At 48.8% G+C, this 12,849-nt stretch overlaps 1 protein-coding gene across 4 annotated transcripts in view; it reads right to left on the reverse strand.

Annotated features, from left to right (window-relative positions):
* Window positions 1–4,513: 4,513 nt before the first annotated feature.
* The window catches only part of AFF1 (ALF transcription elongation factor 1), a 122,109-nt gene continuing 113,773 nt past the window's right edge, over window positions 4,514–12,849 (reverse strand). For all 4 annotated transcript variants that reach the window (XM_082316510.1, XM_082316511.1, XM_082316508.1 and 1 more), the window contains one exon: window positions 4,514–11,349. In XM_082316510.1, coding sequence (XP_082172636.1) covers window positions 11,228–11,349 — 122 coding nt within the window. In that variant the 3' untranslated portion in view covers window positions 4,514–11,227. The remainder of the gene's footprint in view (window positions 11,350–12,849) is intronic.

Here is a 12,849-nt window from a genome sequence, read left to right on the forward strand (position 1 = left end):
AGCCTGCTGATGGTCACCGTGTCATGGACTTCGGGAGGAGCAAGGCCAGTCTCTGGACCACTCCTGACCAGCCCCCATGGCGAGCATCTCCTGTCACGTCTGTGCAGCCAGTGCTTACGGGTCACCCTGCTGCCTGTCCACCCCGCTGCCGCCCCAGCTTCTGGGACGCGCCGCCCCCCCGCCTCAGCTCTCCTGCTGCCCCGCAGCAGCCCTCGTGCACGACGCTGCTCCTCGCCTCAGGACTTGGACCGTGGCTTCCCAAATTCCTCCCAAACCATGCCGCTGCCAAGGGGAGCGCGTCATCTGCTGTGCCACCCACAGCCACGTTTGTCTTCAGGAAATTTTAGTCTGAGCACTTTTATGTATGAAGATCAATACAAAGATTTCCCTTTAAGTTAGATTTCTGATTGCTACACTAAAATAGTCATTTCTGATTGTGTTTTTTTTCAGGACATGCCGTAACACCATGATGATGCAAGGATCTCGCACGTATTAGTGTTTATTTCAATTTTGTAAAATACGTCCTTTCAAAACAATCTTAAATTCATACCTTATTAGTTATGTTCAAAGGAGATTGCGAGAATTTGGTTGTACTTTCAGAGCTTTGAATGCTTTTTAATATCGATCTTCCCCAAAGGCATCTCATTCCTAATATAGCCGTGCTTGCAGCAAAACTCTTTGGATTAGACATCCTGCTAAAATCCTCAGATGTGGACAGAAGACTTCAGAAGGTGATGCGCGTGCTACCTGCATATTTTAAAACGTAAACAAAATATATGCATGCACTCCTAGTCCCATCAGAGACTGCAGACTCTCCTCCTGTTTGAACACTGTCTGAGAGGAAATAATTTCACTGAAATGTCCGCCGGTAGAGGGGGGTGCAGCCTTGCAAATAACCAAGCCTTCGGTGTATTTATGCAACAGGCAATCAACCAAGGGCCTCGGCTGCTGCAGGGAAGCGGCGTAACGATGCCAGCCTGGCGCTGGAGGGATCCCATCTCTGCCTCCGGGATCCTCTTTCAGGTGCGGTGGGATTTGGGGGCAGTTATCCCAGCGTCAGTGTAGCACGCACGCACGTAGGGCAGACTGAACACGTCAGAAGCAATTTATTCATCACAAACAAGGAACTTCTCTTGCTCGTGATCTGGTAACACATTTCTTTTTTTACAGCAGTGGGAAGGTAATTAAATAAAAGCACAATTGCCGCCAGCACGACTGGCAGCAGATTCTGAAACCAACGCTCGGGCTGAACAGCCTCGCCCTCTCTGCTTGATCTGATGGCATTCAAGTGCTAGCAATAGAGATGCAGACAGTCCAGCAGCAAGAAGGCTATCAAAGCCCCAGGATGTTTTACGAGATCACTTTGCTGCTCTGAACTTGTGTGTGCGCTTACCTCAATAAAATCAGGCTGCCGTCCTGCGTCCCGACCGCATGAGCTCAGTTCTGTGCCTTACCTCCACTTGCAACGACATTTTGGAGCGATTCCATCTCTTCTAGGAGTTGGAAACGAGCTGCATGAGAAAATTCACATCATCAGGCAAAAACATCTACAAACGGCAAACACTGAGGAGTAGGGGGCAGGCCTCGCCGACTCAGGGAAACTCCTGAGCAAATACAAGTTTGTTAAAGATAAAATGGAGTGCTCGGAATGCAACACTGATTGTGCAGCTGCCCAGCAACTCCAGCCCAACGTAACTGCCCTGAGCCACAAGGAGAAACAGAGGCGGCTGCGTTGGGCTCGTTTGCTGCGTGGCCGCTCTGCCTGCTGAGGCAGCTGCAGGATGCTAAGCCTCATCTCGTGTGATGGGACCAATGACGCCGAGATTCGTTTTACAAACAAGTTGGCATCGGGTGATAAAAATTCAGCCAATTAACCTGTTCACGCTTAATTATAACAAATGCCTGGAAAGTCTGTAACTCCAGATTACTCCCACAGTTAAATGGGGCTTTATCTTCCTTTAAGCTGAAACTGCTTTTAAAACTATTTTCAACACAGCTGCAGTGCAGTTTTGCAAACCCAAGTACTTTATTCCAGATGCTCCACTTAAATTTTTTGCTGGCTGCTTTTACCACATCTGTATTTGTTTTCTAAACCTTTGCATGTTCTCTCGACTGGAACTGGCAGCAAATAAAGCACTCCTAGCCAGGAGATGAAACTTATATTTGTAATTCTTTCCTGGCTCTGTCAGCAAGGTTGGTGTTGCTGCCACTTCACGGCATTTTAATGCAATTCCTTGGATTCCGGGCAGTTTCATTTTAAAGCTGTTCCAGCACAAACCAAAAAAAAAAAAAAGTCAACAGGCAGCTATGTAATTTCTGCCATCTGCCTCGTCTGGTCTGCAGGGGTTGTCGTGTTCCATCACTTCAAGCAAAAGGCCCATGCAAATACATACCTGCCGTAAGTTTTCCACCGAAACGGTGACTCAGTCTTTCAAGGAGTGCACACAGCCTACGTTAGGTGCTGCAGCAGCCAGCGTCCTGACAGAGATAAATAAGACACACAGGCACCGGGCTGCGATGAAGAGAACGCACGCACGGCTACGGCTGCCTGCCTGGCTTCTGAAGTGCCCCTGCTACCTGGCAGCATCCCGCAGGAGAATTTCTCTGATGCTTATTAAATTAATGGTCCTGAAAATTAATACTCTAAGCAGGCAAGTTCCTGGGAGTGGCAGCCAGGCATGGCTCTGGTTACATAGCCAACGAGAAACATTTTTGTGTCTTCATTTGCTTGATGGGTGAGACTTAACTTGGGCCAAGAATCACAAGCCAATTATCTTCCCCTACACACATTTTCCAAGAAAGAAAAAAAATAGGACAGTGCAAGTCAGCACACCTAACTCGGCACGGGCTGCTGGGAGAAAGTAATTGCAAATCCATGCACTGCCCTGACACAGCCCGAGTCGGATCTGCAACTGAACAACCGCCAGATGAAACAGCACTTCACAGCTGCCAGCATGATTGCATTTAGATGTCACGTTGTCATCGCACATTATGCCACATGGCAACGTTCTCCTCCCGCTTCTCGCTTTTCTTTTGTACAAGCGGCTGCCAGCTCCCCAGCCAAAATCTTGGTCAATGCAGGACAGAAAGGACAGAAATAGAAGAGCAAAGCCAAACAGCCCTTCTTTCTGCCCGTCCTCAGCGGACATCCTGGCTGCTCTCACTACTGCTGTTTGGATCCCCAGGTCTTCCTCTTACCTCCAGGAGACCACCATGCCTCTCGCGCGCGCTCTCTCTCTCACTTCTTCCTTTCCCAGCCCCTCACACCTGGCTCTGCTTCCCCCCAGCTGGTTTCCTTGCTTTTTATCACTCCCCACCCAATGTGGGCTGCTGGAGCACCCCTAGGTCAGCTAACCATAATCCACCTTACCCAATTACCAGCAAAGATCTACAACTCCATGCTCCCCCAAGGGCCAGCCCCTCTGCCCCACGCACTCCCTTTTCCTGCTTGCAAGGCCTGCGCGCACAGGCACGTCGGCTTTCAGATGAAGCCTGTTTCCCCTTGGCCCCGACGCTGCTCTGGGGCATGCCAACGCCCCCTCCACTGGAGCCTGTCAGAGGGGAAAAAAGGAAAGCTGACGGGGGCATACACTTGCCCTGCTCTGTAAAGCCTGCGGCCACAGAAACGCACAGCACTGCCCTGCTGGAGTCCTTGGCCCTCATCACGACCTCGGAGCTGGGGTGCTGCTATCTCCGACCCCTCGGGGTCGGGCTGAGATTCATCCCTCTGCAGTGTGTGCTGCCGATTCACACCCACTCATGACTGGTTTTTAGCAGGTTAGTTAACACCCTTAATTAAAGTTTTCCTCACTGAAAGAAGGTCAAAGCTGTCAGACAAAACCAACTGGTAAAACAGAAGACTAACTGTGTCTTCTTTTTCATGTTATCAACCAAAAGACGGAGGCAGCATCGGCCTACTATGCATGCAGTCATTAGCAGAGAGGAAAAAAGGAAAATATGTATGTACCAAGTATCCAGAGCTCCAGAGAACACTTGGCCCAGGTAAAACATGCCCCAGTCTCAGGCAAAATAAACGGGATTTGGAAACATGCTTGAATATTTTGCCGAAGTAGTACTTACAAATGAATCCCAGCATCGCAGTCTCATCAGAATGGACACCTGAATTTCAAACGTCAAGGTTAAAAAACAAAATACACCATTTTGATATCTTCCCTCAAAAGGTGGCAATGAGGTGAAGACAGCGGCAAGTTCGTGCTGTTGAATATTTCAAGAAATTCCCCCGCATACCAAGGAAGCCGCGTGGCACAATCGCGCATTGCGCAGCCACGCCAGCCCGCAGCTCCGAGCGAAGCTGCAGCCGGGGGCTGTGCTTGTGCAACTGTGTGCGAGCAGAGTGCAGGGGAGGGCGAGACATCGCAGCTTCACATCAGCAAAACAAGAAATTCCCCCTCCCCAGGCAGCTTGTTTGCCATTTAATCCTTACAATTTTGACCAACATTTCTTTCATCTGAAGAACTTGAAGACAAGCAAGTCAAAATTCGTACTTTAATTTTATATATATATATACACACACGCACACACACAGAGCAATTCATCCTCAGTACAGAAGACAAACAAACAAAAGATCTGTGGCACAGTTTCTTTGGAGAGATTTTTTTCTTTTACCTTTTTTTTTTAAGCTGTACCACAGATCTGATTTTTGTCTTTTTCAAGGACTATAAAAGGCGGCTATTTCTTATTCTCAGAAGCCTCAGAGTGCGGATTCAGTGCTGAAGTCAAACACATCAGTCTCCTCCCCTCACTTATTTGCACATCTTTTCCCACTGGCGACTCCATTCTGCAAGAGGTTTGGCATCCTCGTTTCTCCGGGGGCTCTAAGACATCGTGCCTCTCCCAAGCCCAGGCCACTGCTGTGTCCCAGCACGTGAAGAGCTGCTGCGGGGACTGGCACATCACTCCCCATGGGACGAGGACCATTTAACAGATTTAAGACCAACGTTCCATGTTCAGGAAACCTGACATTTACTTTTTAAGAACGTTTTCACTGAGAATTGCAGGTTTTATTTATGCTCTAAGATGATGAGTAAAGTGGGGTGAAAAAAAGAAAAAAATCCAACCCCATATGACAACAGTTGAAACAGAAATCCCACAGAAATGACCCAGAAATGCAAGGAGAGGGTGGCTGGCAGCTGAGGAGGTGGGCAGCGGCTTGACCAGCGTGCCACGGTTCACGTGCTGCCCGGAGACCTGATGACACGAGCCCTGCCGGCGCCGCGGCACTACCGTATGCATCCACGTCGCAAAAAAATGCCACTCACGAAACCTTCAGCTCCTGCCCTGATTTGCAGATTGCATCTCACTCATCCCCGTTTCCCAGGGCCCTCCGGAAAAACAAGGCAAAGCAAAAGCCTGACCCCAAATCCTAACTAGCTCTTCTCTGAAGAGCGAGGAGAGCTCATGAGCAAGTTCAGAGCTGGCTGCACCTCATGTGTAACAAGCGAAAAGGGGCACAGGTTGGAGCAACTTTCGGAAATACCTTTCAGGTGCCACAGACCACATATGGGCTGACGCGCGCCTTCAAATATTGAAAGAGACAGAAAAAAAGCTACCAGTTGGGATGCAGTTTTGCTGGCTCAACAGAAGCGGACAACACTGCCGTATTGCTACGATACGAAACACCGGACCCAAAGAAAACCTTAACCTCAGCAATACTGAGTAGCAGAGGAGAAAAACCCAGCGGGAATTCCAGGAACCCTGTACCTTGACAAAACACACCACAAAACAGCAGTGATCGCATGCTGCCGTTGTAACACGCACAAGTCCTCGTTTCGGGAACGCTAAGTTTATGGAAACGCATTCAGAAATGCTGATGATGGCGCAGGAACACCGTCGGTTCTGGGGAGTGACAGGGGTTACTAAAAGTGCAATTAATATAAATAAAGCACAGGCTGCCAACGGGCTATTTTAGTGTTTGGAGAGCAGCACAGGGCTGAGAAACTGCAATCAACTTTAATGCAGCTGTTTTGCCAAAAATAGCATTTGTCTTTGAAAAGGGTAAGCCAAGCCAAAGAGAGAAAGCAAGCTAATCTATAATGTATAACAAATCTCAAAATAAATCAAACACGGTTGCAAAATTAGGTTTGGTCAATAAAGGCTCAATAAATAAACAAGCAGTAATGACAAAATATTATTGGAAAACAACCCCAAAATATTTTTGGCCGTTTTAGGCCGGGGGGCAGCTGCCCCCTCAGAAAGCCGAGTGAGGCAGTCGACGCCTGCTGCAGCTCCATGGCCTCCTGCTCCCCCTTCTCCCTCCCTGGCTTTCGGACGTCCTCCCTGCTGGCACGTCGCACCTCCTTCCTCTGCATCCCTCCTTCCGCTCCCCGTCTCCATCCCACCTCCAGAACTAACCCTCCTTGCTTTTGCCCCAAGCAAGGAGCGTGGGAAACACCCCTTTTGGGGTGCGAGGGGGAAGGAAATGGTGGGACAGAGGACACGAATGACCCAGGGAAAGCAGCTCTACCCCGGCCAGCAGACAGGACAGCTCGTGTCCAACTTCCCCTCGCACCCCACCGAAACCAGAACAAAATCCACAGAGGCTCAATCCGCATATGTACGGCCACAACCACAGGCCGTCTTCCCATGCTCTTTTCTTACCCTCCATGCATCTTGCATCCAGCCTGGGGACGACCTGGCTTCGTGCCGCTTGAAACGCTAACTGATGGCAGTGAACTGAGTCCCAGTCCCACCTCGCCTACGCAAACGCACCACCAAGCTCCTCCTGGCTAGTCTGTAGCTAAAGGTCCCACCAAATGCTCATCTGGGGACGTTTCACATTTCTTTTTTTTTGACTAACTAGAGTTTTTTTTCCTTTTATTCTTACTTCAATACGATTTTGCCATTGGGATTTTAAGTGTGCAGTGAAAAAGTGCATTGACCTGAAAAACAAATGTACATTTCTATATACAACATCTGTTACAGCAATGTATCTAGTGGGTATTAAAACAGGTTTCAGTATCCTCTACAATTTACAAACTACATTAGAAAACAACATCCATTATTAGCAAACGTCTTGGGTGCGATGCCTGTTGCAGAAAGGACCCGAATTATACACACGAATTATATCACAATAGTGCATAGAGAGATGCAAAAATCGTTCTTCCACGGAACAGTTACATTGCCCGACATAAAACAAAAAGTGGGAGAAGCCCCAAACAAGAAGTGTAAGGCCATTGCAAAGAGATCACCTTGCACAGAGCTACCACGGGGCGTGAAATCCTGCGGGATTCCCTGAGGGAAATCCTCCTCGCAGCACTCCAAAAACGTGTCCGCGAACTAGACCTGAGCAGACCCCCCCCAGCACCGAGCCCTGCAACGCCTTTGTGGCAAATGCGGAGCAGTACGCTTCATCCACCATTTCTGCGCCTTGCTTTCTTATTTAACTTGTTCGACTGCATGAACCCAACCCGTGGGCTTTGCCTGTCAGCGAGCGCTCACAGCCAGGCTCCGCTGGTCGTCAGCGGCTGACCCCAGCAGAGGCTTCCCTGAATCCGTTTCGGGAGGACAGGAGGCAGATGTCTTGAGTCATGACCCTCCTGCCACTCTGAGCATCTAGATTTGCAGCCGTTCTTGTTCCTAAAGGAAAGGGCAAGGGGCGATAAACAGCGGAGCAATTGAAACAGAGACTTCTTGTACAGAAATTCATACTTAAACCTCATTCAGAAGGGAAACACTAAGACCATTCAGAGAGAAAAGGCAAATTACAATTTCTCTACAAGAAGCTGAGAACACGAGGACTCTTGCAACAACTCATAACAAATAGGCTACTTCATTTATTGTTTATTTCCCCATATGAATGAATCAACCATCTCGGAAACTCCATCACACACAGGGCAGAAAAAGTTATTTACAAGAGTGACATACATCCCCAAAATAAGTTTAAGGTGTACAGATTTATAATGGGAACCAAGAGGGAGGGAAGAGGACAAAACCAAAAACAAGGACATTGCAGTCAGACTTTGACTTTCAGTTACAGAAGAGATCTCTTTCTCCATGTAAGTGGGGTTTTCAACTATTAAATAAATGGCATCTTAAAAATAGAACATTTCACAATTTCAACACATGTATTATTTCTTCTAAATAAATATTGCATGGAAATGATGCTGCTTTGCCACCATAGCTGCCTCCTCTTCTTCTGGGACTCAACCATCACCTCTGTTTTTCCTTGGATTCATGGTTTTGTTTCCTAATGGCAAATGCTATTTCCTCCATTTATGTTTTGGTTTGGGGTCTTTTTGTTTATATTTTTGTTTGTTTTTTGTTTTTTTAAAGGCCTGAACAGGCCCGAGTGAAAACGATGAGCATCTTTCCTAACCCTTTGCAGGCCTCTGACCTGGCTCAAGGTTGAAATACGATGGCTTTTTAAAAATTACCTATTATTTAAACAGTCTTCTCCATGACCTGAAACAAAACATAGCTTCCTGCTATGTAGCTTGGTACTGATGCTTCCACAGATCGCTTTTGAAATGAGAGCCCCCAAATAGCCCCCCGCATGCCTGTGACACGAACCGCCCGTGATCTCGTTTCCTCCGAAGCCCGTGGGAGTTTGCCCTGGAAGCAGGAGCAGCCCTTGCATGACCGCCTACACATGGTAGCAGAGCCCGTGCTGCCTTTTCCCAACTGTAAAGAAGCAAATGCCAGTAGTTCATCTGTCTTCACTGGGTGCCTTCTTACTGACTTTGCTCGCCCAGCGCCCTTGCATGAGCTTTCCTAGGAGCAGGGCAACAGATTATCGCTATCTGGGCAGCAAAGTGCCCAAAGGGCAGGCGAGGACAGGACCTGGCGCACCCGTGGGCTGCACCAAGCTGGATGCAGGACGGGAGCAGCCACACGCCCTGCCCTGGGGGTTGCAGCAGGCGGTCCCCACCCCGGGGCGGACAAGCTGGGAGCAAGCGGCTCGAGGGAAACCTGGCCTGGTAGCAGGGAGGGAGATGGGTGCACGTGAAATGAAAGTAGCAGGGGGACCCGTGTCCCTGCTTCACCTTATGGCTACCCCTAACACTCTGCTACGGTTCTTGCAGACTCCCACAGCAGTTTTCAGGTTCAATAAAGCTTTCTTCCCTCATGCCTCCTCCTCAGCTGGTGATCCTAAAACTAGCTTTGTCTGAAGACAAAGTCAGAAGAAGGCATCGACCCACCAGTCTGGAATCGAGCTCCAAAGTGCACGTCAGGCCTTCAGGCCGGCTGGCCATCCCTGCGCTTCCTGAGAACAAAACAGTTAACGCTGAGCCTCTCTCTGTCCCTGGCTTACTCGGAGCAGTCGCTCCTCCAGGGAGGAGGAGTGCAAGTGAAGTTTGATAGGTAAAATAGGGAGGGGGGGGACACGGACCTTCCTTCCACTGGTTAGGGCAGCTTATCCCTGAAATGCACTAAGGCTTTTAATAAAGTGAACATAAAAGGACAGTCCCTTGAAGGTGCGGGAAGACCCAGCCAGGACCCCGCTGGTCCTGCGCTGCCAGGGGAGGCAGGGGAGAGCTCCCTTGTGCTCGGGACTAGGGCAGAGCTGCAGCAGGCTCCTGCCAGCTCCTCCCAGAGGCAAGATGACTCCAGGCTTCCCCATGGCAGGGGCCATTTCTACAGAAACGACTTTTGGAAATGCAGACCTTTTGCTGATATTACTGTCGATTTTCGTGAGCCTCGAAACCACAAGCAGGTATTTTACAAAGAGGGTACCCACTGCACATGTGCAGACCTGTTCCTCCATCCTGAAATTATGTGGAAAAGGGAGCGCATTCTTTCCTGTAAGCACAATTATTTTGGGATACCATCCTTCTCTTTGCCACTCCCACGGGTCTGTCAGAGATAGGGCAAGGGATGCGAGAGGGGACCAGAGAGCTAAGGCACACTATTAGATAACGAAGATGGCAGGACGCTGCTGTCACACAACAGGAAATCTTTGGGTAGAGAAGGGTGTTGTCTTACTGAATACATGAATGTCGCGGATGCCGCCTTCACTGTTACTGCCACTTGCAAATTGCAATTTCAAAAACGCAGCTCCTGACAAGGAAAAAAATGCTTGCAAACAGCTAACTATTCCCTTTCGTGTTCCCTTGACAGATTTCTAAGTTGCTGGGCCCATCCTGTAGTTTGGTTGAGAAAGAGCATGTGAGTTATCTCCCACGCAAAGGACGCCCTACTTTGGTACCAAATCCTGCCCTTAGACATTCACCAAGACCAGCAACGGTTGCAGGCAAATATCCAAATGCAAAATTTGTCTTATGTTCCACACTCAGCCACTTAGTCCCTCCTTAAACAGAAGCGATTCCTCCCTGTGTAAGCTCTCAGACTCAGAACAATGTCCAAGCAATCACAGTGACCCAGTACAGCTGTCCACCCCCACCCATCAAAACGACAAAAAGCAACCGGACAAGGAGTCCTCAGTGTGAGTGACGTCCCTCCACCGCAGAAGAGAGGCAGAGCTGTTTCCAACCACACCTGGTCATTTTGCCACCCCAGCTGTGTTTGGCTTACAAGGCTTAAACTGAGCAAGACCCTAAGGAACATAGTTCAAGTGCTAAGGGCATGAGTGCATGGCAAGGAGGAGGACCGAAGCAGCCATGACTTAAAAAAGGTGAACTTGCAGCACTGAAGGCAGTGGCTTCCCCTGATTCTCAGGACAGCAGCTGGCTGACAAATGCAGGAGGGTGAGGTTGGAAAGCAGGCAAGGCAGACCACTTTGCTGTTTTTATTGTAACATAATGCTGTTTGGTGCTGATGAGGTTGCTACTTGCCATCTGAGGAACAAAGACACCAAAGATTGCATCCGTGCTTGCAAAAACACTTCTTTGACATGTCTCCTGGGCACACAACTGTTGCAGACTGTGGGATGTTGCATAATAACCTCTGGAGGCAGATTTCCTTCCTGTCGGCACTTCTTCATGTGTGATTATTGTCCTGCTGGTTATTCATAATAGAAATGTTTATAGACCATCAAAACATTGAGCCATTCAGACAATTCATTGCACTTCGTCATTTTAAAGGAAGGTGCCATCAACACTGAGGCTTTCCTCCATCTCTTCTTTTTCAAGGCAGCCAAGCGCTACCCTAAAAACACAGTTCAAAATTTTTCCAGTGTAACCAGATTCCTTCCACCTTGATTTATTTTCCCTTGCAGGTGCTTTGTATCCAACGATTCAACAAATCAGACTGTTTCTGAGGCTTCAAAAGTGCAAAAAAGTTCAAGGTACTTAACCTCCTTGAGCACCAGTTAAGGCGTACTTGTTTCCAGTCTCAGCCACTGTAAACCCTGTCTAGTGTAGTGTACCAGTTCGGTCATGCTACTGTTCAGTGCCAGAGCACACGTCGCTGTGCTGAGTTCAGCAAAAAACTCTGGAAAAAGGGGAGGGAAAGAGAAAACATTTGGTTGGTTTCACACAACAGGCATGTCTGACAGGCGAGAGGAGCGACAACAGCAGCACACTGTCCATCGGCAAGTCCCCTTAAACACATCGTTAATGCAGAGAGCTCAGCAATAGCTCAGCCCTCCCAGAAGGCTGGGAAGCATAACAAGCACACAAGGCAGGGCACGTCAGAGGAAAACGCACTCACACACGCATGCACACACTGAACCACCTCCCCAAGCACTGGCTTTAAATGCACATCGAGACTCCATGGTACGTGGGCAAAAGTTTGGGTGTTTACACCCCAGTCCCTGCTGCATGCTTCTGCCAGATTTTAAACAGGCCAAATTGGAGTGTCTTTCTGAGCGATGCCTGAAAGCACACACAGCGGTCATCGGACTGGTCCCTTTCCTTCATCCGTCCTCAAACCTTGGAGACACCATGATTTCTCAACCGAACCGGTTTAAAAATTTGTACAGCTTGCCAGGCTATATAGCTCTGATTTGGGTTGCTTATAGCTGGGCACGTCAGGCAGATTTAACAGAGCCCTCCTATCCTGTCACCAACTTCAGGCACTGTGCTCCTCCTCCTGCATGGGCAGGAGATGGCTCTTGCAGCATATCTGAACCTGCCGGGAGGTGCCGGCAGGCTGCATGCCTTGCTCTGTGCTGGCAATCATCTGTGCAGGTGACAGCGAGTTCCAGGAAACTATCACACCTATTCCTTTCCAGTCACCTTTCCAAGACATTCCTGCATGACCTGCCTTCCAGTGACATGGGCTCGTCCCAGTACCTCCATCCCTCCAGCCTTAATCGTGTTGCCAGGTACCTTTTCAGAAACTGGCCATTCTCAGCTCTCCTTTTTTTTTTTTTTTTACACATAAAGATTGAACCCGGAGGCTGAAAATTTCGGCTTGGCTGTGCAAGGAACTCTTCAGAAGCAGAAAGCACGATGCTTTCATTTTAATACTTTCCAATTCAGAAGCACAGAACACATTTCCCCTGATTTTCCTGCTTGTTTACAAAATGGGTATCCATTCCCTCCACGGGGAACAGAAGAGCTGTAAGCAGAGACAAGGAGTCCAAACCCTCTGTCTGAGCAAACAGAAGATAATCTGATCTGTGACCACAGCATCATGTGAAAGGAGAGTGACTTCACATGCACGCAGGCAACCTCAGCTTGTCTTCATTGTGGGAGATCAGAGGCCGTAAGACAACCTGTTAGAGCCCCCTGATCCGTGGCGCTGCTCTGAATTACGGCAGGGAGCTGGGTCCTGCGCTGGAAGCACCTGGTTGCGGACCCGCCAGAAAGCTCTTCAGCTCTGCACAAGTGACTCGGACATCAGTTACAACTAACCGCCTTCCACTAACTTATGACTTCCCTGTTTATGGGAACTTGACAGCTGAAGGCCACTGCTCTTTCCTCTTCTTCTTATGCCCTATGAATTGCATAAAAGAATCAAGGATGTGGCCTCTTTTTTAGTTATATG

The sequence above is a fragment of the Platalea leucorodia genome (assembly GCF_965183815.1).
Source record: "Platalea leucorodia genome assembly, chromosome: 6".
NCBI lineage: Eukaryota > Metazoa > Chordata > Aves > Pelecaniformes > Threskiornithidae > Platalea > Platalea leucorodia.